Source organism: Vigna umbellata, chromosome 3 (assembly GCF_029865625.1).
Source record: "Vigna umbellata cultivar VRB3 chromosome 3, Vumbellata_1.0, whole genome shotgun sequence".
Taxonomy (NCBI): domain Eukaryota; kingdom Viridiplantae; phylum Streptophyta; class Magnoliopsida; order Fabales; family Fabaceae; genus Vigna; species Vigna umbellata.
The window spans coordinates 50448223-50471797 of NC_142167.1; the positions used below are offsets into that span (position 1 = coordinate 50448223).

Consider the following 23575-nt stretch of genomic DNA (forward strand, 5'->3'; position numbering starts at 1 on the left):
ATTAACATATTTAAGAAAATAAAACATTTTTAAACCATGTACAAATTTGTAGACGTTGAAGACTATCACTTTAATTATAGGGCTTATTGAGTTCATTTATCACTATCTCTTATTCTATTTTTTGTACTCATGGAAGAAGTAGTATCTTAAAAAATTGACAATTTCATCTTTAGTAGCATCAACTTCAAACTAGTAAGAATCCATTGTCATTTTATCGTCATTATTCTCTACTTTGAGTTGTTCGAACTTTTTATGCCACATTATTGTTATTGAAATTCTTTGTGGATAAATAAATCCAGTTTTTCAATTAGAAAATTGACTAACTCTGCTTTTTTAATGTTTAAAGTTCAAAAGATCTTTTCAAATTAAAAAAAAAAAATTGTCTGAAAAGAGTTTTAAAACTACTCTAAATTAGAAGTTGGCGGCTTAAATATATTTTTATTCTTAAAAAAACTACAAATTTTATATTTAATCTTTAATAAACATATACTTATTTTTTTTGTCGTTGAATTTGATTGTTTAATATCTGGTCCATGTCATTACATTATCTATGCATAATGTATCATATGACGATAAACATATACAAAGTGACAGATCTTAAAAATATTTTTAGAGTTTCAAAATTTTATTTATACATATATGCAAATTAAATGAGCCAAATATACTATAATTAAAATTAATATTTTATATATATTAAGGGCCAAAGCTCCCTTGTTCCGAAAACAATACCAGAAAAATATATGAAAAATATTTTAAAAATAACTTAAAAGAATGAAACTAATAACAGGAGCGAAAAATAAGTAAATACTTTTTTGAGATAAAATACAAAGTCGGTAAATATTTAGGACCAAAAGTTAATAATGTCTTTATTTCATACTAAACGAAAATTCATAACAATTTAAGAAGCTAAAAATCATGTTTCAGGTTAAATTTGCATAAAAACTTTAAAATAATTTTAAGTTACACCAAAATTTTCTCTTTTTAAATTTAAACTATTTTTCTACAAACTTCTCCGTAAAGACAACCAAGAAAGAAAAATAAAGGACTTATCTATATATAAAAAAAACTTATACGCAAATCAAAAATAAAAATATAAAAGAAACCTATGAGATAGATTTTACAAATGAACTCATCCAAAAGTTAATTTTAATTTACTGAAAAATTAATTAAAATTTTCTCTTCTAGAAGTTATTGTAGATAAAATTGTTCAAATAGAATCAAAATATTTTGTAGTAGCTTCTATTATTTAATGGGAGTATGATGTGTAGAGTTATTAAAATAGGGTATGGAATTGAAAACCTCTTTTCAAAATTTTTTTAAACCACGAATAGATCCAATAGATAATGCTTATCAGAAAAACATTGCCTCTCTATAAATAATGTTTTTTAAAAAGAGTTGTGTTATAATAGATAACCCTTTTAAAAAAACAATATTTATGAGTATATTTCAAATTATGAATTAAAAAAGTAATATTAATTAGATACGGTTTTTCTTAAATAAGTGTTATCTATTGTTTCGCACACTCACAAATAGTGTTTATTTAAAAAAGTGCTTTCTATTGGATATTGTCCATAGTCAACTCAATAACAGTGTGGCCAAGAGTGGTTAGAATACTCAGTGGTTTGTACTCGATTGTAATCTTGAATAGGATTAGTGGAACCTCACAAGAATTTTTAAGATGTAAAGTCAAACAATTTACAAATGAAGGTCAAGTGAACTATTAAATGTTTTTGCAAGATCAATTGCAATCATTAATCCTTTTTGTTAGTTTAACAATTATAACATGCAATATAAAAATATTAAAGAAACGAGAGATACTTATTCTTTTTATATGAGTTCATTTAGTCATCTAGTTTTTAGCCAACTAGTCAAGTCCTAGTAAGGGGACTATCGTTGTAAAGTAAAATAAAGATTTCTTTCAACTCAAACATTTCTAGCTTATTTTGTTTACGTATTCGTTTGAATCCCAACCATTCCTAGTTGATCCCATTCAAGTATTTTCTTTACACAAATCACTTATGACTCAGTTAAATATTTTTTAACAAGTCACTCCTAACTTAAGACATTTAGAATGTCTTTTATGGTCAAAAGATCACAATTTATGCTCATTAAAGAAGGTAGTGTCTTTTGATGTGTACAAGATTTAGGTTTTCTTTATTGATTTGCTCGAACAACATAAAGAATGATCTTATAAAGCTTTTTTAGACAAGGAAAACATTCAGGACACTTGTAAGCAATGGTTATTCATCTAATTATCTTCTTCAAAGAGAGTGTTTACACAGGCTCATATAGAAATAACTGAAGAAAGAAATGTTACAATCCTTTTCCATTGAGTAGCTTTGAACTCAAATGAATGTCTTCTACTTTTTTTTGCCATCATTTTTCAAGCTTGGAGGTTAAGAAACATTGAATGTTTCACGAAACATTAATTTCTCTTCTTTTCTTTACACAACATTTTTTATAGTTGGCAATATCATTTTACTTCAAAGAGTGATAAAAATGTGTGTCATATTGAATAAATAATTAAGCCAAAGTTGACATATGATTGTGTCCAAAGTTGTAAGACATTTCACAACTTTAGCTTGAATCCCAAGAGATATTTGAGTGAATCTTGAATCTCTTGAGATAGATGGTAAAAACATTTCTTGCATCATCATTCACTTATTAGATGTGGTGAAAATCTTCATGGTGCTCTATACTCTGTCAAGCAAACTTTTACACGTCTATTAAACACAACTTCTTCATGTTTTAAGACTTGTTATATTTAAGCACTCAATCAAAATAACATGGTGTTAGACTTTTTCTTTAAAGGTCGAACTGATTAAAAGAATGAGGAAAATTTAAAACTTAGCTTGCAAAACTTTTTCTAGATCATCTAATGTTCAATACAAATAATCTAACATAACATCTCAAATGGTACATGTGAAAAATTGCAAAGATTTCAAAATATAGTTCTACCTTCCCTTCTTATGTTGTTTTCTAATTTTAACATCTTCTTTTTCCTTAAACTCATATTCCTTAAGCTCTTGAAACTTGAAACTTCTAAAGCTCTTTATACCCTATTAAGTTTCCACCTCCTCCAAAATAATGGTTTGGTCCTTTCCAAGTAGGAAAGAATCTTTAAAATATTGAAACACAGGAAAAACTCTAGAAAGGGAGGATTTGAATAGAGTTTTTAAAAATTTTCGCAAATAAGTGTTTAAGTGCTTATGCAAGGGTTGGACAGTCTGAAATAGGTGTTAAACACTTAAGTATTTCTAAGAGCGTTTAGAAAAACTTTTAAAAACAAAAGCAATAAGGCAAACTTATTTTTATATGAGTTTTCTCCATACTACGTCCAGTTCTCTCTTAAGTACTTTTAAGGGATTTCATTAATCTTTCAAAATATTACAATGAGTTTAACCACTCTTAGTATATCATAGTCTAACTGACTAGACCGTTTAACTACATTGAGTTAAATAACCAAGTATTTTAATTCACTTCTGAATATACAAACACAATAAAAGTGTTTCTACAAAACAAACACAAATTATAACTCTCATAAAGGATAAATTTTCAATACAAAGAAATCTAAATACTTGTAATAAACTTTTTTTTCAAACACAATGCTAGACGATGAAAGCTTAAGAGAGAATGACAACATAAAATCCAAAGTATATTCTTCTTATCTTCTCTTCATGTAATCATCTTTATATAGCCTTCTTAAAAAAATATTTGTTACTCAAAAGCATTGACTTTCTTGTAGGTAAGTAGTCTTTTGGTACGAAGTCAGATGCTATGTATATTTGCAGATATAGCACTTGAAGAAACATTCCCATAATATCTTTCTATCTCTTAATGTTCTTTTGATCCAATGCAAAACATTTGAAAAAGTTTTGTACTTTGTGATATGTATAGATAAAGAGAACACAACAAAACATACAAAAAAGTATTATATTTATATGCATTTAATACATTATACTTAAGCATTTAAGCAAGATACTCTCTTTACGTTTAAATGATTTCCATTTTTAAAATAATGTTGAACGTTTAGGATAAAGTTAATATGATTACAACGTTTAACAATCTTATCCTAGACGGTTCATTTTATTATGTTATTTCGTTAAACATGATTTGTTAAATTTCAAAACATAAGTTGGTAGACGATCTAAAGTCTTATTAAATGATCTTATCTTGACATATACATTGTTTATACATCTTAAGCTAGGCTTTGGAAGTAAAACCTTATACTGAAGCTTACCCTTAATGTTTTCCATGTTGACCATAATGTTATTAAAATTAGTTATTTGTTCCACCATTATTCTTGACTTGATCATCATGATTGAATACAAATGTTACTTCAAACATAGTTTGTGTGTCAAAGACTTAGTCATATACAATGACTCATGTTGGCACAATAGTTTTCACTTTAGCAACTTCTCTCGTTACCTTATCACCAAGACACTGAATTATGGTTTTGAACTTTATTGATCATGTCAGTATTCTATGATATAAACGCTAGAATGTTTACCTCAACCTTTAGAACATCTACACAACCTTATTATATCAATGACCTCCATCTTAATTCTCCATACTCTGAATTCACTCTCCTTCAAAAACTTCTTGATATTAAACTTGGTAACCATGACTTAAACTTCTAGACTTTCTTTTTCTTTTCCTTGTTGGATTTTCAATGATAACAAGAAAAAAAAACACAAGAATAAAATCGAAAGAAAGTATTTTATTTACATTAAAAGGTTTTATGACTATTCAACGAAAAATTCTTTAGACAATTATAATAGGACACAGACAATCTAACTAACTTCAACACTATTAGACAATCTCTAGTAAACAATATTGTATTCCTTCTATCAAACAATTTAATCATCTAATTGAGTCCAAATCATGATTTAAAGTCAATAATCACAACCATGTTTGAAATATCTACTAATACTAGTCAATCTTTTTCATCAAATTTTTGGATTCTCTTTTGTGGATGTTCTTGTAGAATAAATCACACTACACAAGGAGATTATGTCGTTACTCTCAAATGCAAACAATAATAAGAACCAACATCGGAGATAGTTTAAGTTCAAATGTAGGGTAGCAGAAATGGTGGTCAAGTTTCCCATAGTAGAAAACAATAAATCTACAGTAACTTACCTGCAGGAATACCTAAATAGACGTTTAGATACATGACAAGAAAACAGAAACGGCATCGTTTACAAGTTTTCATATTTCATCTTTACCCAACGTATTTAAGTATGCATAGATTGTTCTATCCAAGTGCCCTATTTGTGAAATTGAGCAACTAGCACTACTCTCGAATTTCAACATTCTCCAGTTCAAAAATATTTTTTAAAAGACAAATCTACCTAACTTTAAATTAACAAGCTCAAAATAACTTTCTAACATGCTTTTAATATTAACTATTTAGCCAGAGTTTTTAATGGCTAATGGCTAAATTGCAGAAGAAATTAAATGGACATTCTAATGTTTTTCTGAGATAAGGACATATCAGATAGTAATAAATTATGAGCTAACTGGATACCTGTCACAGATGTTTCATTTCATACAAAGACCACACCCTTCGTGATCATGGGGAAACCTATAAAAAATTGAGCTAACTCATGAATCCCCCTCCACCAATGTTTGTTGTTCCCTGGGAAGAAACTTGTCCCTGAGAAACCAGCTGTGACCGCCCAGGGCCTTGAACATAGGCTTGACCCATTCCTGCCCCAACCATCTGTTGCTGCTGAGGCTGCAGTTGCTGTAATTGTGGAAGCTGCTGCTGTTGCTGTAGTTGTGGAATTTGTTGTTGAAGTTGAGGTAGCTGTTGCTGTTGTTGGATTTGTGGAAGCTGTTGTTGTTGCAATTGAGAAAGCTGCTGCGGCTGTTGGACCTGAGGAAGCTGGTGCTGCTGTTGTTGCATCTGAGGAAGTTGCTGCTGCTGCTGCTGCTGGAGTTGCTGCTGCTGCTGTTGCATCTGAGGAAGTTGCTGTTGCTGCATGTGAGGAAGTGGCTGCTGCTGTTGCAACTGTGGTAGATGCTGCTGTTGTGATTGCATCTGCTGGTGCTGTTGCTGCATTTGTTGCTGCTGCTGGCTGGACAATTGTGGCTTAAATACAACCATATCCTGCCAGCATTCAAGGCTTCAAGTAAATAGGCAAGGTATAACAGGCCCAAAATTATAATCGACCCTCAATCAAATCAGCAACTAAATGTTACCCCGGGAAAAAGCATCCCAATCAAGCGGAAGGCTTTGTCAGAAACAGATAGTAGCAACGTCTGTGATGGTAATTGAATGACTGCACACTGAAATCAAACAACAAATTCAGTAACACAAAAATTCCTCTTGTAAGAAATGAAACCAATGGTCCACAGCCATAGTGTAATTCTTCATATACAATCATGGTATTTGATCTATGGAAATCAATCAAAATCATGTGATTTTATTTGTACATCAAATTATTAAGAATTGACATGATTAAATTCTGTTTTATTTCCATTTTTGTTTCTTTTAGACATAGCATTTATGGGAAAGGTTATTGCCTGATATTTTAAGGCCCAGATAATAGTGTACAGAATTAATCTCCTCTTCCTATTTATACTTCGCTATTGCATCAATTTCAAAGAATTAAAAGATGTTCACTTTTCCGCATGGTATAATGCATAATCTGAACCTCAACTGTGATACTAAGTTTCTACCTATCTTGTGTGAATTTCAGGCTTTGGAATTGGAGGAGACGATTAGGATTGCTGAAGAATGTGGTGGACAACCTCATTTGGAGAAAAAAGCTAACTCTATCCCGTAGCAAGTTTAGGGTAAAGACCCCAAGATGTAGCCATTCTATTCCAACCACACAGCAATGAACTGCGAAACTGCAATTCCAAAAATTTCAATCTTTTTTTTTTGGTAAACCTTCATAACAAAGTATCCTCCAAAGTAGAGGAACACATCTAACCATCTCCCAAGGAAATTATTTAGATTTAAATAAAAATAGTCTCAGATCTTTTGCAAAAAGCTTAAACCTATAGGTTAATTGACCTTTGACTGGTCGTTAAGACAAATCATTATGAGACAGACATGAATGTAACACAACATACATAATATTCCTTGAGTTACAAGTATTATTAATTCAAAATTGTTCGAGTTAAAATGCTCATAGTACAAAACCTGAATTACATCCATCTTTCACAAGAACTTTAGAGAAGACATCGAGGGTAAGTGTACAGGAAATAATTGAAATTGTGACTTAGTACGAACAGCATTTAGGAGAAAGGGAATTTACCCGACTGGGAAAAAATAGAAACACCCAAAGATAACATACCAGCTTCTTTTCCTGCAGCTGAACAAGAAATCCATGCAAGTTCATTGCCCGAAAAACTAGGAAATCTGCCTTTCCTACATAGTGTCTGCAAGAAAACAATGAGGACCAATATTAATGAGTGGTTGTGTGTGTGTGTAAGGGGGGATGAGTATGACAATAGTTGAAATAAGGAATTACTTGTTATTCATGTGGTCCTGAGATATAAGCCGAACTATTTGCATTACAGAGGGCCAATTTGCGGCAAGTCTGACATCAAAATCAATAACATGTGAGAAGATCAACAAATTAATGAAGTTAACAGAAGATACTAAGGATTCCAATCAGATAATAACATCAAAATCAATGATTCATAGACTCTAACAAACATAACAAGATCTAAATTGATAGCAAACGTGGCTAACACACTTAGACTGCCTCTGTCTCTATATATACTAGGATCAGCGCCCTGTAATCTTTTTCATTCTTTAGAATCAATAAAACAGAGTTTGTAGTTTTTCTCTAAATGCGAGATATATAATAATCACTATTCCAAACAATTATAAAAATTTAACAATTTATATATACTACATAAATACAGATGCTCAAAACAATAAAAGATTAATAAAAATTTAAGACAAATTCCTTAGTAACAGAAAGGCCACTTGTTTAGGTAAACATACAATTCTATAATAATAAAAGTCAAGGAAAAAACAAATTTCTGAAGACATCCTTTATTTCAAATACAAGACAGCTTAATCATTCAACAAAAAGGGCAGGTGTTTCTCAGTGTGAAAAAAAAAATAAAAAAATAAAAAGGAAGGTGGAGAGTCAAAGGTAATTCAGAATAGAGAGGATACTGAAGGGTGGGTGCCACTGGAAATAGTATTGGTTGCACAAAATGAAAGGTAGGTGGGTGATGGTTGCACAGTCGGACAGTAGTACTCCCCCCTTTCAAAAATAAACTTTCAAGGGTTTTTCTTCAAAAAAATCAGGCTATAGCTGCCATACTATTTCCGATGCAATTATAGCAACTGTGTATTCGAAAACAGCTATCAGGGTATAGTTGATAATAGTTCCAAATATTCCAAAATGTGCTGTTTATGATAATAAATCTAGTCAAGTAATCGAACTTTCAGAAGTTGGTGATGGGGGACTTAAAGTCGGTGGAAAGGTACATCTATAACTTATTACCTAATACTTGATTTAAACCAAAATCAATTCAACCAAAAATAAGAATATTTTGGAACATTTTTAGTATAAATTTCAAGCACACAATATTTTCTATACTACTGGGAAGAGATAATACAATGTCCTGCACATACGTTTCAGAAGCCGAAGAATTCCTGTAACCCTGCACACAAAAAAAATGAGCATCAGGATCATACAGGAAAGAGCTAACGAGTTGCTATAAAGTTACATCAATCTCCAATACTAAGAATGAGACGAAAACAGCTATACAGGGATATGAAAATAGGCTGTCCAAATTAAAAACAGAAATAACAGAGTAAAGTAAGATTAAAATAATGTTAGCATGCATATGAGAACATACTTCTAGCTTGGTGATAAAGACGGGCTGTCCTTGTCTTTGCCCAGACAAGCCTCCCTGCACAAATTTCAATTATTATATATACAAAACCAATACAAGCATGCCAGAGTAATCCAAATTATTGCTATCATCTCAACACTTTCAGATTATTTTTCATTTCAGAATAATATAAATATAACTATAACCAACATACAGCATAAATATGATGTTTTCTATACAGTATTTTATGATTTAAAATGATAACTTAATGAGATATTAGAAAAGTTCCTATTGATAATTTAAGGTATTTGTAAAGAACCAAGGAACTAAAAATCACATGCTGTGGACCATAAGCTAAGGGAGTATTAGACTAGGTATGGTAGTGTAAATGCAAGAATGATACAAAGAGGTGGAAAGGCACATTACTAACAAACCTTCCATAAGCAGTAATAATATTCCCACAGCTACTCACTCTCAACATGGTAGCAAGGTATTAAAAGTTTCTCACTAAAGAACGTAAAAAGAGATTGATAGTTTGTCAGAGGAAAGCTCGTACAAATACTGATAAGAAGTATTGTAAGGCAATTGGCTTGAACTAGAAGATTTTTTACAACCTCTGATGTTACTCTTACTCATTTTAACCATAAAGATGTTGAGTCTGAGAAAAACTGGTATAAATAATGATTAGTATCATTCATGCAAGTTAGGTAATTAGCTTGAACTAACAGATTTTTCCTTCCAACTAGAGCTGTCAAAATGGGTCACAACTCGCTAGCCAACCCGGCTCACCACGGGTTTGAACCGGGTTGGGTTAGAAAAAATTGTATTTTTTTTATGCGGGTCAGATTTCAACCCGGCTCGTTTAAACCCGACTCATGCGGGTTGAACCCGTGGTGGGCCGGGTTGGCCCACCAACCCACCTACCTAATTTTATTTTATTAAAATTTAATTTTAATTTTATAAAAATATATTTATTATTTTGTTTTTGCTTGAAAAAATTATTTAAGTTTCTTATTTTCAAAATTAATTAAACACCCATATTGGAAGTGAAATTTGGGAGTGAAATTTGTTTAGATTTGTATTATAGAAAGTTTGTAATTTTTTTATTTTAAAAAGTTGTAATTAAGTGAGCCAGTGAGCCAACCTGTTTACCCACCAACCCGTGGTGAGTCGAGCCGAGTTCGAATTTTTCTGGCTCGCTAATAAATGAACCGGGTTGGGTTGGCTCACTAAGTGACAAAGCCGTGGTGGGCCAGATCGGGTCGGGCGACTCGTTTTGACAGCTCTACTTCCAACCATGACACCTGTATACTTCTGTTATATGATAGGAAACACAAACATAATAGATATATATAGGATATAATATAATAATATAAGTTATATACAGATGACAAATTGTTTCTTATTAAAATACATATATTTTTCCAAAAAATAACTTCTTTTAGATTTTTTAATAATGAAAATTATAACAAATTATAATGCTAACTAAATTATATTTAACCTATGGGCAGTTACTTTCTTTAAATTTATAAAAAAAGAACAATACTTTTAAAACTATAATTATTGTTCAAATATTTTTCTTCAAAACTATTTAAATATTTAACATAAAGATAGTAATGTGAATAAATATATATAAATAGAATTGTCACTAATTACTATAATTATCAGATTTACATACTTACAAATATTCCAACAATAGACATTCACCAAACAACCTTTATATTTCTCCATATATGATGCATAGTTGTACATCATAAAATAGTAATGTCGGACAGACAGTTATAGCAAACAAATAATGCAAAATTATAAAGGAAGAAATTAATGTACTGCTTATAAATAAATAAAAAATTATTTAGTTTTAACGGTAAATACAACTCCACAACTATAAAATGAATGTTGTATAATGAAAAGATGAGGAAAACAAAAAATACGGCAAGGATCAAGATGCAGTAGAAGTTAATGGCAAAAAGACTGGTGTTCTCACCATCCAACATACTCTAAGACCATAATAGCAATAGTCAAACAAGAGATGAGACGGCAAATGTTACTACAGGGAAACCATCATAGAAAGAGAAATGCACTGAAAAAGAAATTGAAATCTGGAAAATAGCCCAACGCTGTAAAACATAATTCTGCCAAGTGAATTTCCATGGGAAAAGGGAACATACCTCCCAGACCTTGACATATTTTGATTGAGCAGACTGCATACCACCTGATGTTTGCTGTGACAAAGGCTTATTAGCTGCAGCATTGTTCACAATGGACTGCATGCCTGATTGTTGTTGAGACATTCCAGGAGTAGGAATCATTGTGGCATTTCCAGAAGACACAACTGATGGACCAAGACCACTCATTGCATTTTGGCTCATGGGAACTCCACCTTGCACCATTTGGGGCCCTGAAAGGTTTCCTTGGCTCATACCAGATGCCTGTTGTCCCATACTAACAGCCCCTTGAAGATTACCCAATGGTTGTGAAATCCCAATGTTTGAATTTGAAGACAAATTAGAAGTGTTTGAAGTTAATGAACCGAGGCCTGGGTTTTGTCCAACCTGTGCAGGAACAGAAAGAGGCCCAGAACTAGTTATTGATGTTATTCCTGACTGTCCAGATGAAAATACATTTTGAGCCGCGGGTACAGAAGATGTCATCCCAGTAGATATCATGTTTGACATGTGCATGGCAACAGGAGTTTGACCCATTGATGGAAGTCCCTTAGAGGTTCCACCACTTAAGGCAGCAGAGCTCAGCACCTGCCGGGCTTGAGAAAGATTGTTCAATATGCTCACATTTGCTTGAGTGGGATTCACTGGACGAAGGGGCTGCAGCATTGACACTGTAGGCTTTGTATCCTGTGTATTTTCATTATTTGTTATCATATCTTGAGAAACTGAAGATGGAGAAGACGTCTGCAAGCTTGGAACTCCTTGACTAGTACTAGTAGCACGAGGAACAGACGAATTATGAGGAAAGGAAGGCCCAGATACAATGGAGGTTACAGGAACTTGCTCCTAAATATTTATTACATAGAATCAAAGATCATGTGAATAATTGAGTCGGAAAAAAACAAAAACCAGTCCCATAGTTTTGACACACTATTGTATAGTCTCAAGGATCTCAGATTTACCACTTTTACAGTAGCAGGAGGAGCCACATTACCAGCAGGAACTGGTTGCCGGTTTGCAATAGATCCATTAACTAAAAATTCATAGAAAAATCATGTTAAATATATAAGAAATCCTCAACCAGAACATAGAAATATAATAAACCACTTATGTATATTGTAAAATGCTGACCAGTGACCAACTAAAAATGATAAACAAGAAATATAAACTAACCAAGCAAACAAGAAATATTGCAATACATGAAAATGCCATGATTAAAGGAAGCATACACAATGTAAAAATGACCTGATGGCATAGAAGTTGGGGGTGCCCCAGTAACCGGCATTACAGAAACAGTGTCTACTTTAACCGGACTTTGATTTGAAGGCAAATTAGTGATCCCGGAACGACTCAGAGCAATGCGAGCTTCCCTGAAACCTTCTGATATTAAAATAAGAAAATGAGGGGTTTTAGCCTCAAGTGGTGGATCAGCTGCTCTATTACTTCGTTTTCCCTAAAATTCCAAAGGAATATGATCAATATTATAACAACTCTATAGAAGTAAAACATATTTAGTCTCTCTTTGAATATTTGCAAAATATTTCATAATATATGCATTCTATCTTCAAATAGATTAGAAATTTCTAACATCCGGTGCAATATATAGAATATATTCTCATGTCCTTGACATATCTTAATGCAACATCCCATGTCTGTGTCAAGTGCCAGGCGTCTTCTGAACCAACAAATATAGAATTTAAGAAAAAAGAGCTGAAAACATTCAGCGTATACGTGGTCATTAGATTTTTTTCAGTAGCAGCCTTTCCTTGTGAAAATTATTAAATGACAATTGTTCATTTTAGTTTATATAAATTAACTTACTATTTTGTTCAATTTACAAATCCAGAACTTGAAATGAAAATTATTTCAAACATTACAACCTTACAGCATAAATTTTTTAACTCAAAATTCAGTGATGAATTCTCAATACTAAACTGTTGAATATAGTGAAAAACTATATTTGGATTAATCTCCCTTGTGTAAAATACACACATAGGGTTCTCTATTTATAATAGAAGAAATATGGGCTAAGCCCAAAATAAGAAATAATAACAAACTAACTAAAAGATAAAAGATATAATATATCTAACACTCCCCCTCAAGTTGGAGCATACAAATTGTATGAACTAAGCTTGGAATAGATGAACTCAGTGTTGAACTACATGATTTGTCTTCAAGAGTGTGAGGCAAACATAGATGGACTAACAGCAGTTTGTGAAACTTCAACTTCAAAAGTGGACGAAGGAGAGCAGTGGTGGACAATGACAAGCTGCAAGGACTGATTCCCAATCAATGATGAATGAGTGACGGGATCAACAGTGGTAGCTGAAAGCTAAGAGCTACAAAATTGCAGGGACTACACTAAATCCTCATCAATGATGGCTGGGTGACGGGATCAACAGTAGTAGCTGAAATCTACAAAACTGCAGGGACTACACCCATATATATGTGACTTGCAGTGTCTTGGAAACATACTCCCCCTTAGTGTGAAGGGCAGAAATGTGGAATATCACAGTTGCTGGACCACTAAAACAAAACAAAATATTAAGCTACAATGTTGAAACAAAGGCATCAAAGATCCAAAGACATGTTGGAGGTCCAAAATTCTTTGCTGGACAACTCCCAAGTGGTGATACTTAGCCGTGTATCACAAGAAGATCGGGCTAAACTCTAGCTAAAAAAGAACTGACGTAGTTGCGTCTGTCTGAGGCGGTAGCGACTGCAACGGCGGTTGACTGCTATAAAACTGTAGGGACTAAATTGCCATCACTGACTGATGGGGCCTGTAGTGACTGGAAGCGACAAAACTACAGGGACTGCCATCACTAACTGACCAGGTGATGGGGGCCTACAGTGGTTGGAAGCATACGGTGCCTGGACAGCGGCAAACGGCGCCGGACAGCGGCAAAACGGTGCAGGACAGCGGCCAACGGCGCGGACAGCGGCCAACGGAGCGGACAGCGGCCAACGGAGCGGACAGCGGCCAACGGAGCGGACAGCGGCCAACGGCGCGGACAACGGCAAAAAGCGGCAAACAGTGGCTGGACAGCGGCAAACAGTGGCTGGACAGCGGCAAACAGTGGCTGGACAGCGGCAAACAGTGGCTGGACAGTGGCAAACAGTGGCTGGACAGTGGAAAACAGTGGCTGGACAGTGGAAAACAGTGGCTGGACAGTGGCAAACAATGGCTGTACAGCGGAAACGGTGCCTGGACAATCAACAGCGGAGACGAAGACAGACGAAGATGGCAGCAATGGCTGCTCTGGAAGGTCTGAACAGAGAGAGGGAGGTCCGGCGAGAGTTATGGAGGTGTCGCGGTGAAACTCCGACACCGGGAAGGCGGCGCGTGCAGAACACGCGCCCGAGATCTGACGAGAAGAAGGCGGCGCGTGGAGGCGCGTTGAGCGGAGTCTGTGCTTGTCTCCAGCTGGGTTGGCCGTCGCTCGAGGAGACGCTTCAGATCTGCTGGTCACCGATCGAAACTGTGACGGCAAACGGCGGCAGAAAGTGGCGGCGACAACGATAGCAGCGACGGCAGCGGAAAACGGCGATGGTCGGCGACTGGCTGCACTGAGAAGAAGAGAAAATGGACTGCTGACTGAAATTTTAGGGGCTGTCGGAGGCCATGGCGGACGGCCGCCGGCAGACAGCAGAGGCCACAAGAAGATATCAGAGAACCTGCTCTGATACCATGTTGAATATATTGAAAAACTATATTTGGATTAATCTCCCTTGTGTAAAATACACACATAGGGTTCTCTATTTATAATAGAAGAAATATGGGCTAAGCCCAAAATACAAATGAGAAATAATAACAAACTAACTAAAAGATAAAAGATATAATATATCTAACAACCAAACACATTTTAGTAGAAAAGTGAGATGTCATCCTTACCGCATTGTAGATGGCTTTAATTTTGGGAAGCTGTTTTGGGCAAATAACTGACAGGGAAATAGAAAACTGCATGCACAAGATCTCATACCATTAATCAAAGTGTAAATGCTTTCACTACTGACACAAAGCATTAAAACTGACAGATACTAAATTCACAGCGAACAAAAACACAGTTCCATTAAAATAAATAAAGAATACCTGAGGAAAAGCTTTGGCCACAGCTTCAGCATCATATAAACGGTTCCCTGAGTCAGAGTCAATGGTTTCACTCTGCTCTAGGTTCTGTGGTCGTGGAACATAAACTGGTGTCTGCAACGGATAGGGATTACTGGCTGCAATAAGGATACAATGTTTGTGCATATCCACACTCTGCTGATTAGGACCTCCTTGAGAATTTGGAAACATCTATGCATTCCAACGTTAGGCGTGAGGATCTAAATTAATCTTTTCAGGTCAAAGAGATTTGCATAAAGTTTATACTATCTAAATAATAATTTTAAATTATGTACTTCACTTTAGAAAAACCTAGGACAGATTATGAATAGTGGTGTGTATCACACCAGAATTGCAGACCTTACAAACAAAAATGCATTCTAGCTATCATAAGATATCCAAAAGAAGTGTCCAGAGAGCCAGTTATAAATGCACTAATTACCTGTGTAGTAACACAAAGAAAGGCATTTAAAGAAATAAATAGAATCCTTACACACTAGTCTATCCATAACAGGAAAAGAAAAGCACAAATTCAAGAAAACTGTAGCCTCAAGCCCTCAAACAAAGTACTAGCCTCAAAGAACAAATCTTGCGACCTTCAGTCTAATTGGAACAATCACTTTAGGTTGCTTAACATTTGTTTTAGATTGAAATATAGTTTTTCTTCTCTAATAGGAAAAGACATTGGATAGCTTTCATGCATTGTTTTGGATTAAAAACAAATTCAAGAGAAAGAAAGAAAGAGACAAGTAAAAAAGGTTGAAGGATAAGAAATCCACAATGACAGCAAAGGAGGGGAAAGGATACAGTTAGACTAGGGGCTCCTAAGACCTTAAGGGGGTGCTGATGGGGATCAAGAAGGAAGTGTTTGGCCAGAAGAAAGGATAGTCCAAGAGGCAACCACACAACACAAAGAGTGGATTGTCTACAAAAGAAAAGGGAAAAGATCAAACATAGAAAAAGAGAATGTTGAACAGGCAAAATTAGTTATAGAGAGACTGGAATCCCATTATTTAAGCAGTATGAGAGTGTGAGGAAAGGGAAGGTTGTTGACATCGTTATGGAGGGACCAAGTAGCTTTTACGTTTCTCTGTAAGGAGCTGTGCACTGGGGTATTAGAAAGGTATATCCTTTCTAGTGCATTTTTGTTTCCGTCTTTGAATGATAAATAATGCATCCCTCATTTCTACTCTATCTTTGCATTTTTTCTATTTCCATTTTATTTGTTGTTGCAGTCTGCATCAGGGGCAAATGTCACAGATCTCACCGAAGTAAAGGTTCAAATGCAGGAGTCTCTTTAATATTACACTTACAGAACCATAGTAGTCGATACTGTACTATAGTGGGACAGTAAAGCAGCCTAGGCTGTAATGTGATTCAAATAATGGAGAAATTTTCAATAGAAGCCACGGTGGGTGCAGAAGGGGCAGCAGCACTGCACTACCACGACATAGGCATCCAAGCCCATTTTTAACCTGGGACATCATTTCTTCAGGTAAAATACTGCACCAAATGTTATCTTTGTTTTGACCCATTGATAGCACATAACAGCCAGCTCCAAAAATGCCACAGCAACATTGGATATCTACTATTTCTAAAATAACTAATGTTTATACAGTGTATACTATATACTTTTAAATTCTCAAAAACAATAAAAAAAGTACCCCAAAAAAAATGTCACAAGTTTATTGACTCTTAGAACAACACACACAGCTCAGATACAAGTAAATACCTAGAAAAGTCAAATACAGCTTCCCTAATTAAAATTGATCAGTCTTTTAAATCCATGTCTTCTTAGTCATTTACTCTATTATTACATCTTTAGACTTCAATTTTGGAAACTAAAATACCAAAAAAATCCCTAATGTGTCACTGTCTCTGTTAAGAGGGACTTATTTGGAATCAAAAACATAGCACCACTTTAGTGGCTACAACCACTGTTTTCTCTACCACCTGCAATATAACACGCTATTTAAAACCCCTAGCTTTGACCTACATTCCTTTAATCTGTATAAGAAATATTTTTTCTTATATTCTTTTCTTTTTTCTTCCATTATCCCAGCTAGTATTCTTCTATTTTTTTATCCAATTTGGTATGATGTTTTTGTAGTAATTTTAGAATCATCTTCCATTTTTTTACCACATTAGTCATTACTATGTTCTGTCTACTCCAATGTTGAGAGTGACCTTTTCTGTATAAACTGTGACTGTTTACTTAAAATGAATTTCTTTAATTTTGGGTTTTTTGTGTTTCTTTTGAGTATTTGCATAAATTATTCAGTTTGCATATATTTAAAATAGTTGTCAACCCACTTCCTACTATCCGACTGGGTATTGCAATTTCAAAGTTAGCCACTATCCGAGATTGGTAATTAAGCATGAAACAGAGTGTGTCACTTTGTTATCACCCGAAGCAGAGAACAATGCATATGTCAGTATATAACAAAAAACAGAATGTGTGTATGTACACAAAGGGGAAAAAGTGTGACCCTCCCTTTGTACACAGAACCAAAAAGAGATTAAAATTAAGAAGCAAAATACAAACAAATCAAATGTAATGACACTTTCAATGCCTAATTAAGAATACAAAAGAGTAGAGAAAAATTCCATACTTTAGTTTGTTTTGTTAGTTGCATCATTATATACACTGTTTAAATAGTTATATCTGATTTACAAAATAATATATTTGAAAATGGAAGTCCAAAACTGGCAGAAATAAGATCAACAAACCTAAACATTACCCAAAGAGATTTTGTTTTACTACTTCATAACAAAGTATAAAACATGAAAGTATACTTGTTTCAAAGCTGTTTTATGCCAACAATATCTATGAGAGGACTATTTGTCACCTCTACAAGGGCCATCCACCTTGTACAGTCTTGACATTTTCTCAATAAGAATTAAAAGCTATCGAACCTAGGCCAAATAAGTAATTCAAAGCATCAAAATGTTTCTTTACAAAGAAGATTGCATTAAATGTTGCATGAAGAGCATTTATTGCAACCCTTATCATCAAGGTTATCAGACGCAGCTCAACAAACAAAGAACTTCTCAAGACTCAATGGCTTGTGTTGAATATAGTGAAAACTATGTATGAAATTAATGTCCCTTGTGTTGAATGTACACATAGGGTCTTCTATTTATAATAGAAGAAATATGGACTAAGCCCAAAATACAGATAAGAAATAATAACAAACTAACTAAAAATAAAAGATAAAGATAATATATCTAACAGCTTGTAACGATTTGCAATGACTATCATTCAAGATCATTATAAATAGAGGCTACCTTTGAAGAAGAAAGAACTTTTGCTCACTAACGAGCCAACAATGTTATAGAGATCAAAAATCTCATGTGAAAAGACTTACAATCTAGGCTCTTGATAGAACATTATAGTGTGACTTAGGAACCTAAAAACTAGAACATTATCTTGTCTTCCTCTTAGGGCTTAATACCTCTTTCAGTTAACAACCCTATGATCTTTGATCACATTTCTCGTAAACAAATGTTTTAGCCAAGAGTGAGTATTATTCAAAAGAATAGGAGTGGCTGAGGTCCCAAGAATATTTGGTTGGTAATTTGTAGCATTGTCTCCATAGTGGAACTTGATCGTGTTCATAAAAAACTAGATGTTGTCTTATTAACACAAACCAATATAAAAATACAAAGTGTAAATCTTTCTTTATCCTTAACTCTTTGAGACTGTATATTGCTGGAACAGCCCATCTAACATTAAAGAAGGAATTCCTTTTAAACAAGATTTATAAAAATATATTTTTACAGCAAATCTATCAAATGAAAATTGCATTTGATAAGACATTGCAGTTACGAATTATTGCAAAAAAATTTAATACAAAATTCAACTCTCTCTTGTGTATTTGACCTGTTTTCACCAAAACGTATAAATGCAAGATAGAATAACACACACACACAAGCAACGCCACTCACCAGATTACAGGAACAATTTTATACAAGCAGTAACCAGATTCTTAATGAAACAATAGCAAGTGACAATTAAGGTAAATGAAGTATTTAAGATGTAATGAGTTTTTTAACTTCCTTATCCATAAAAGTTTTCTTTACTCAGCTGTAGTTCATCTCATAGTTATTAATGTTGGAATGTACCAGCCAACCACGAAAACACTAGTGTTACATAGCACAAGACGGGATGGAGAGATCTTTTTATATAGATTATATAATGTATACTATACACATATAAATACTCAAATGAAAAGAAAAAAACTCAAATATATGATATACGATACACACATACATACATATATATATATATATATATATATATATATATGTATATATATATATATATAATTACTAAAAATTAATTCATCTAAATGTAAAGAAAAACACAATAAATAACAAAAGGGGTCCTTGACATGTGTCATAGTTTTCCACTGTCACACAGACCAAAAAGGACAGAGAATAGAATAGAGGGTGACGAGAGTTAGGGGCTCACAACAGAGAGAAGAATGAAGGGTGGTTTCCACTACAAAACTGCACAAAACGATGTAGTTTCAAGGGTCAAAAAGGGTTTTCAAAACCCCCCACTATAGTAGCACTAAAACACCATGCAGGACTGCCCTTGGGCCACTCAATGTGGCCACAAAGACAAAACATTCCATGAATCAATTTTTGTAGCTGCTCGTACACAAAAGCCACTCCACCATGATAACACTGCAAAACTGCTACTTTTAAGTTATTGTGAACATTCTAACTCAGCTTGTTAACACAAATAATACGAATTAAGGAGCAAATTGGCATAAATTAGCCAATATGAACCAATCAAGCCACTTTAGCTCCTGAACAAGTTCATTCGATCAGCCTCAGGAAATTAATTTAGTTCAAAATAAATTCATCCAACCAATAAAAGTGCACAGAAATATCACTATCACTGTTATCCACCATTAATGTACTGAAATACTTGAGTTATCTGTGATGTTATATGCACTTATAAAGTATAATTAAATATGGGGGGATTTTCATGTACAGAAACTTTCAGTATATCTCTCATGTATCACCCAAATGTCAACCCACATCCAATCCTTCGCATAAGAATACTTTTATCAAAATAAATAAATCCATGACAGAGTAAGAGAGGAAAGAACACGTGTGTTTCTGTACAAACAGAAACAAAATATGTAGAGGGAAACAACAAACATGAATGATCCAGATCAGATATATAGACATCACATGAACACTGAAAGAATACAGGCAAACAAGAATCTAAATGTAGACAACATGCATACCATCAGAGCTTCAGAAAGCCCTTCAGCAATTGCTGCATCATTAAAACCACCACCATTAAATGGTATAGAAGATAGCCACAGGAAGAAAACATCTGGGTCTCTAGTCCAACCTGTCCGTTGCACAAGGCAACCTGCATGCAATAATGCTCAACAAAGTGAATATACTCAATAGATTAGTCAATTGAATGTAAATTCACCACTGTAATAGCCAGAGCACAAGCAGCATATTTCAAGAGATTATATTATCAATAAAAAGTGTGTAGATAAATTTTGTCAACTTTCTAGTTTAACTTCCAATTAAGAAAAAACCACACACAATGCACAAATTTTATTTTAGAAACTATTTGTCCTTCCACACACAAAATCAGCAGAAACTTTATATTTTAGAAATTATTTTACCTTTTTTTTTAATATGTAAGATAAGAAGTGATTTGAAATGAAAAACTAGGTGCAAATTAAAAAGAAAATGAACTGGCAAGGGATAGATGCAACAATATTAGTTTAAAAATTTTGTAAGCAATCTAAATAAACAGCCAACATGTGACTTGAACAAAGAAAACTAACAGAACTATACCAGAATAACATCCATGAGTATTATAGGTGATTAGAGCAAACTCCACATTAGGAGCCAATGACTTCTGCCAAAAAAAAGGGGGAAATGTAAGATTAATAGATAAAACCATATGATCATCATTTAGTAAGATAGAAATAATATCGCATCAACAAGTATATCATCAAATTCAGCTCTGAGCTCTCTAAACAATCAATAATTCCATAACAAAACCTTTTTACCATTCATAATTAATATTACTAATATACATAATAGTGTTTTTGCCACATCACAAGGAACTTTAGACTTAAAGAATAGCTACTACTGCTGGCTGCCATAAGGAAAGAATAATTTAATTTTTCTCTAAGTTTATGAAAATAGCCAATACATTCAATAAATATTATATAAGACAACTAAATCAGAAGTGTGCAATGACAAATTAGATACTAGTATATTCTTTTACTTTTTTCAAAGATTATGAAATTTTCCAGAAAGCAAAATGTGTATTACCTGCCCAGTTGAATCATTTACACCAAAAGACCTGTACAAATACCATAATTGGTTAAGACAGGCTATGACAGTATATAACCTTTAAAATAACCTCATGAGTAAGACAACATGAGAAAACTGAAATATACATATAAACAAAAAATGGAAACTTTTGGCATAGTGGGCAATGCATGGTTTACCAAAGTCCAAACCAAAGCAGGTTAGGAACATGACTATCTATTTTAGCTAAGACTTCTGTTGAATTCCAGTTCAAAAAATATTGTTTACGAGTACAGGACTAATAAATATATTGTCCTACAGTTTGGTACTTGATCAGACACCTTTACCTACTTACCATTGCACAGCAGTCACTTTCATTCATTGAAAAGAAATTGGATTTTTTAATTATTGGTGAATTCAGTGTTATAATTTGCAGAGTTAGAAAAGGTTCTTTCAGGCCTTCAGCAGAAACAAGAAGTGGATGACTTTGTGCCCACTTGCTGCCAATTGGTGTATTTGACAGAAAGGAAAGTTCGCATATTTTAAGTGTTCAACCCTATCTTCAGATTTATTGTAGGACAGGATATTTTGAGCTTCTTTTGAAATATCTGCCCATGGCCTCTAAGGGACAGGGTCAGGGAGCACTTTAGTATTCTTATTTTGGTAGAATTTGGTACAGAAAGGAAATTTTATTAGTGAAATATGAAGAACAAAAAACCCAGGTGCAGATAAGAAATCCTCCAACGGAAAAATAGAAAAAACAACACAAAGACAAAAAAACTTAAGGATGTAATCAATCTTTCTTGGAACAACCATGACCTTAAGCAACAATAAGGAAAATAGAATCTAAACCTTAAAAAGGGAAAAAAGTGAACCATAAATAAGTGACCATTCTGCTGCAAGTGAATAAGCAGAAACAGAAGCTTCCTTTTACATGTTCTTTTTATGTCTCTATCTAGGAAGGTATATTGTCATCAAGAAAAAGAAGAAAGGTGTTATTGGTCACCTATGGTAGGAGAGGAATTTTTTCTAGCTGAGTACACGATTTTATATAATCAGCTAATATGAAAGTATTAACTTAGAACAATGAGTCTGAATGTTCAAAACCTGCAAAGGATTGTCCGTTTACCGAGTAGATATCTTGTATTCAAATAACCCAAATAAAGACATCAGTAGTTTATTACCACTAAAGGCTAAAACATCTCCCAAACCAGAAATTCGAACCATGGTGAAAGTAAACGCTATATTACACCTTGAAAAAAAAAACCAGTAATAATGTTAAGAGCAGGGTTTAACCAAGAGCAACAACAAGAAATCAAATAAAACCACTTTGAGCAGCGCACCATTAAAACCAAACTCAGAACCTCCAAAGACACACCAAAAGAATAAGAAAACAGAAATCCCTAATTTTTATCGAAAGGAAAGGAAAAATAATACCGAAATTAATATTAAAATTGGTGGAAAATAGAGGTGTGAAACGAAACCTGATCATCTTGTCCAGATAATCCATGAGAACAGTCTCCCAGTAAGGTCCCATAGCAGCGGTACTTTCGACGACAACTATGAGCTGGAACTCTGCCATCTCCAAAACTCTAACTTCGATCTGGTCGCGTGGGGAAAGTTTAGGTATCGAGTCTTAACTTACGTCAGAAATTGATCAGTCATGTTACAGAATTTGTGTAGGAAATTCAATACTCAGTGTCACAGAACTGTAAAGTAGAAGGGCGCGTTCAATCTTTCAAAAAAATAATGAATATTCAAACTATTTCTTGAGAATTTCGGGACTGGCCAGTGCAGTGACCATCAAGAAAAGCCTTTGGTTGTTCACTGTTTTTGAATCTGATTCCTTCGGATCCCTTTTGTTCGATGGTTTCGTTTGTGTATGCATGTCGTTGGTAACTTTATTTAAACATTTTTAACCAATGCCATAGAAATTTATTAAGGAACATAGGGTTTCGAGTCTGTTGGAGCATACAAAAATAAATAGGAGCTGCTCTAAATGCTCAAGGAGCAAACATAATCTAAATTAAAAAGAACGTGGGTGTATTAGAGTTAGAGTGGCTGATAGTGTATCATGAAAGACACTTTTACACCATTAAATAGATGATATTTTTAACTGGTAAGAATGGATTAATATGTTTCTTTTTTCTTTGTAGTTTTTTCGAACTTAATTTTGATTCTTATA

General features: G+C 33.8%; 1 protein-coding gene across 1 annotated transcript; it reads right to left on the minus strand.

The window, feature by feature from the left end:
- Positions 1-5273: 5273 nt before the first annotated feature.
- Positions 5274-23370, minus strand: LOC124820075 (mediator of RNA polymerase II transcription subunit 25-like). Its single transcript, XM_088110964.1, has 15 exons — positions 22875-23370; positions 21412-21442; positions 20926-20989; positions 20352-20482; positions 15073-15279; positions 14875-14940; positions 12225-12432; positions 11942-12012; positions 10983-11825; positions 8839-8892; positions 8612-8640; positions 7488-7556; positions 7311-7395; positions 6208-6294; positions 5274-6115 (listed from the first exon to the last, which is right to left on the minus strand). The coding sequence occupies exons 1-15, from the start codon at positions 22970-22972 to the stop codon at positions 5603-5605; spliced, it is 2556 nt and encodes an 851-aa protein (XP_087967090.1). The 5' UTR covers positions 22973-23370; the 3' UTR covers positions 5274-5602.
- Positions 23371-23575: the final 205 nt, after the last annotated feature.

Bases quoted from the DNA above. Each gene is read 5' to 3' on its own strand.
- LOC124820075 (XM_088110964.1), bottom strand. From the start codon at position 22,972: ATGGCAGAGTTCCAGCTCATAGTTGTCGTCGAAAGTACCGCTGCTATG. The intron at 11,826-11,941 runs GTAAATCTGAGA...ATAAATATTTAG, and splicing joins CTCCTGCTACTGTAAAAGTG to GAGCAAGTTCCTGTAACCTC. The intron at 6,116-6,207 runs GTAACATTTAGT...GAATGCTGGCAG, and splicing joins TTGGGATGCTTTTTCCCGGG to GATATGGTTGTATTTAAGCC.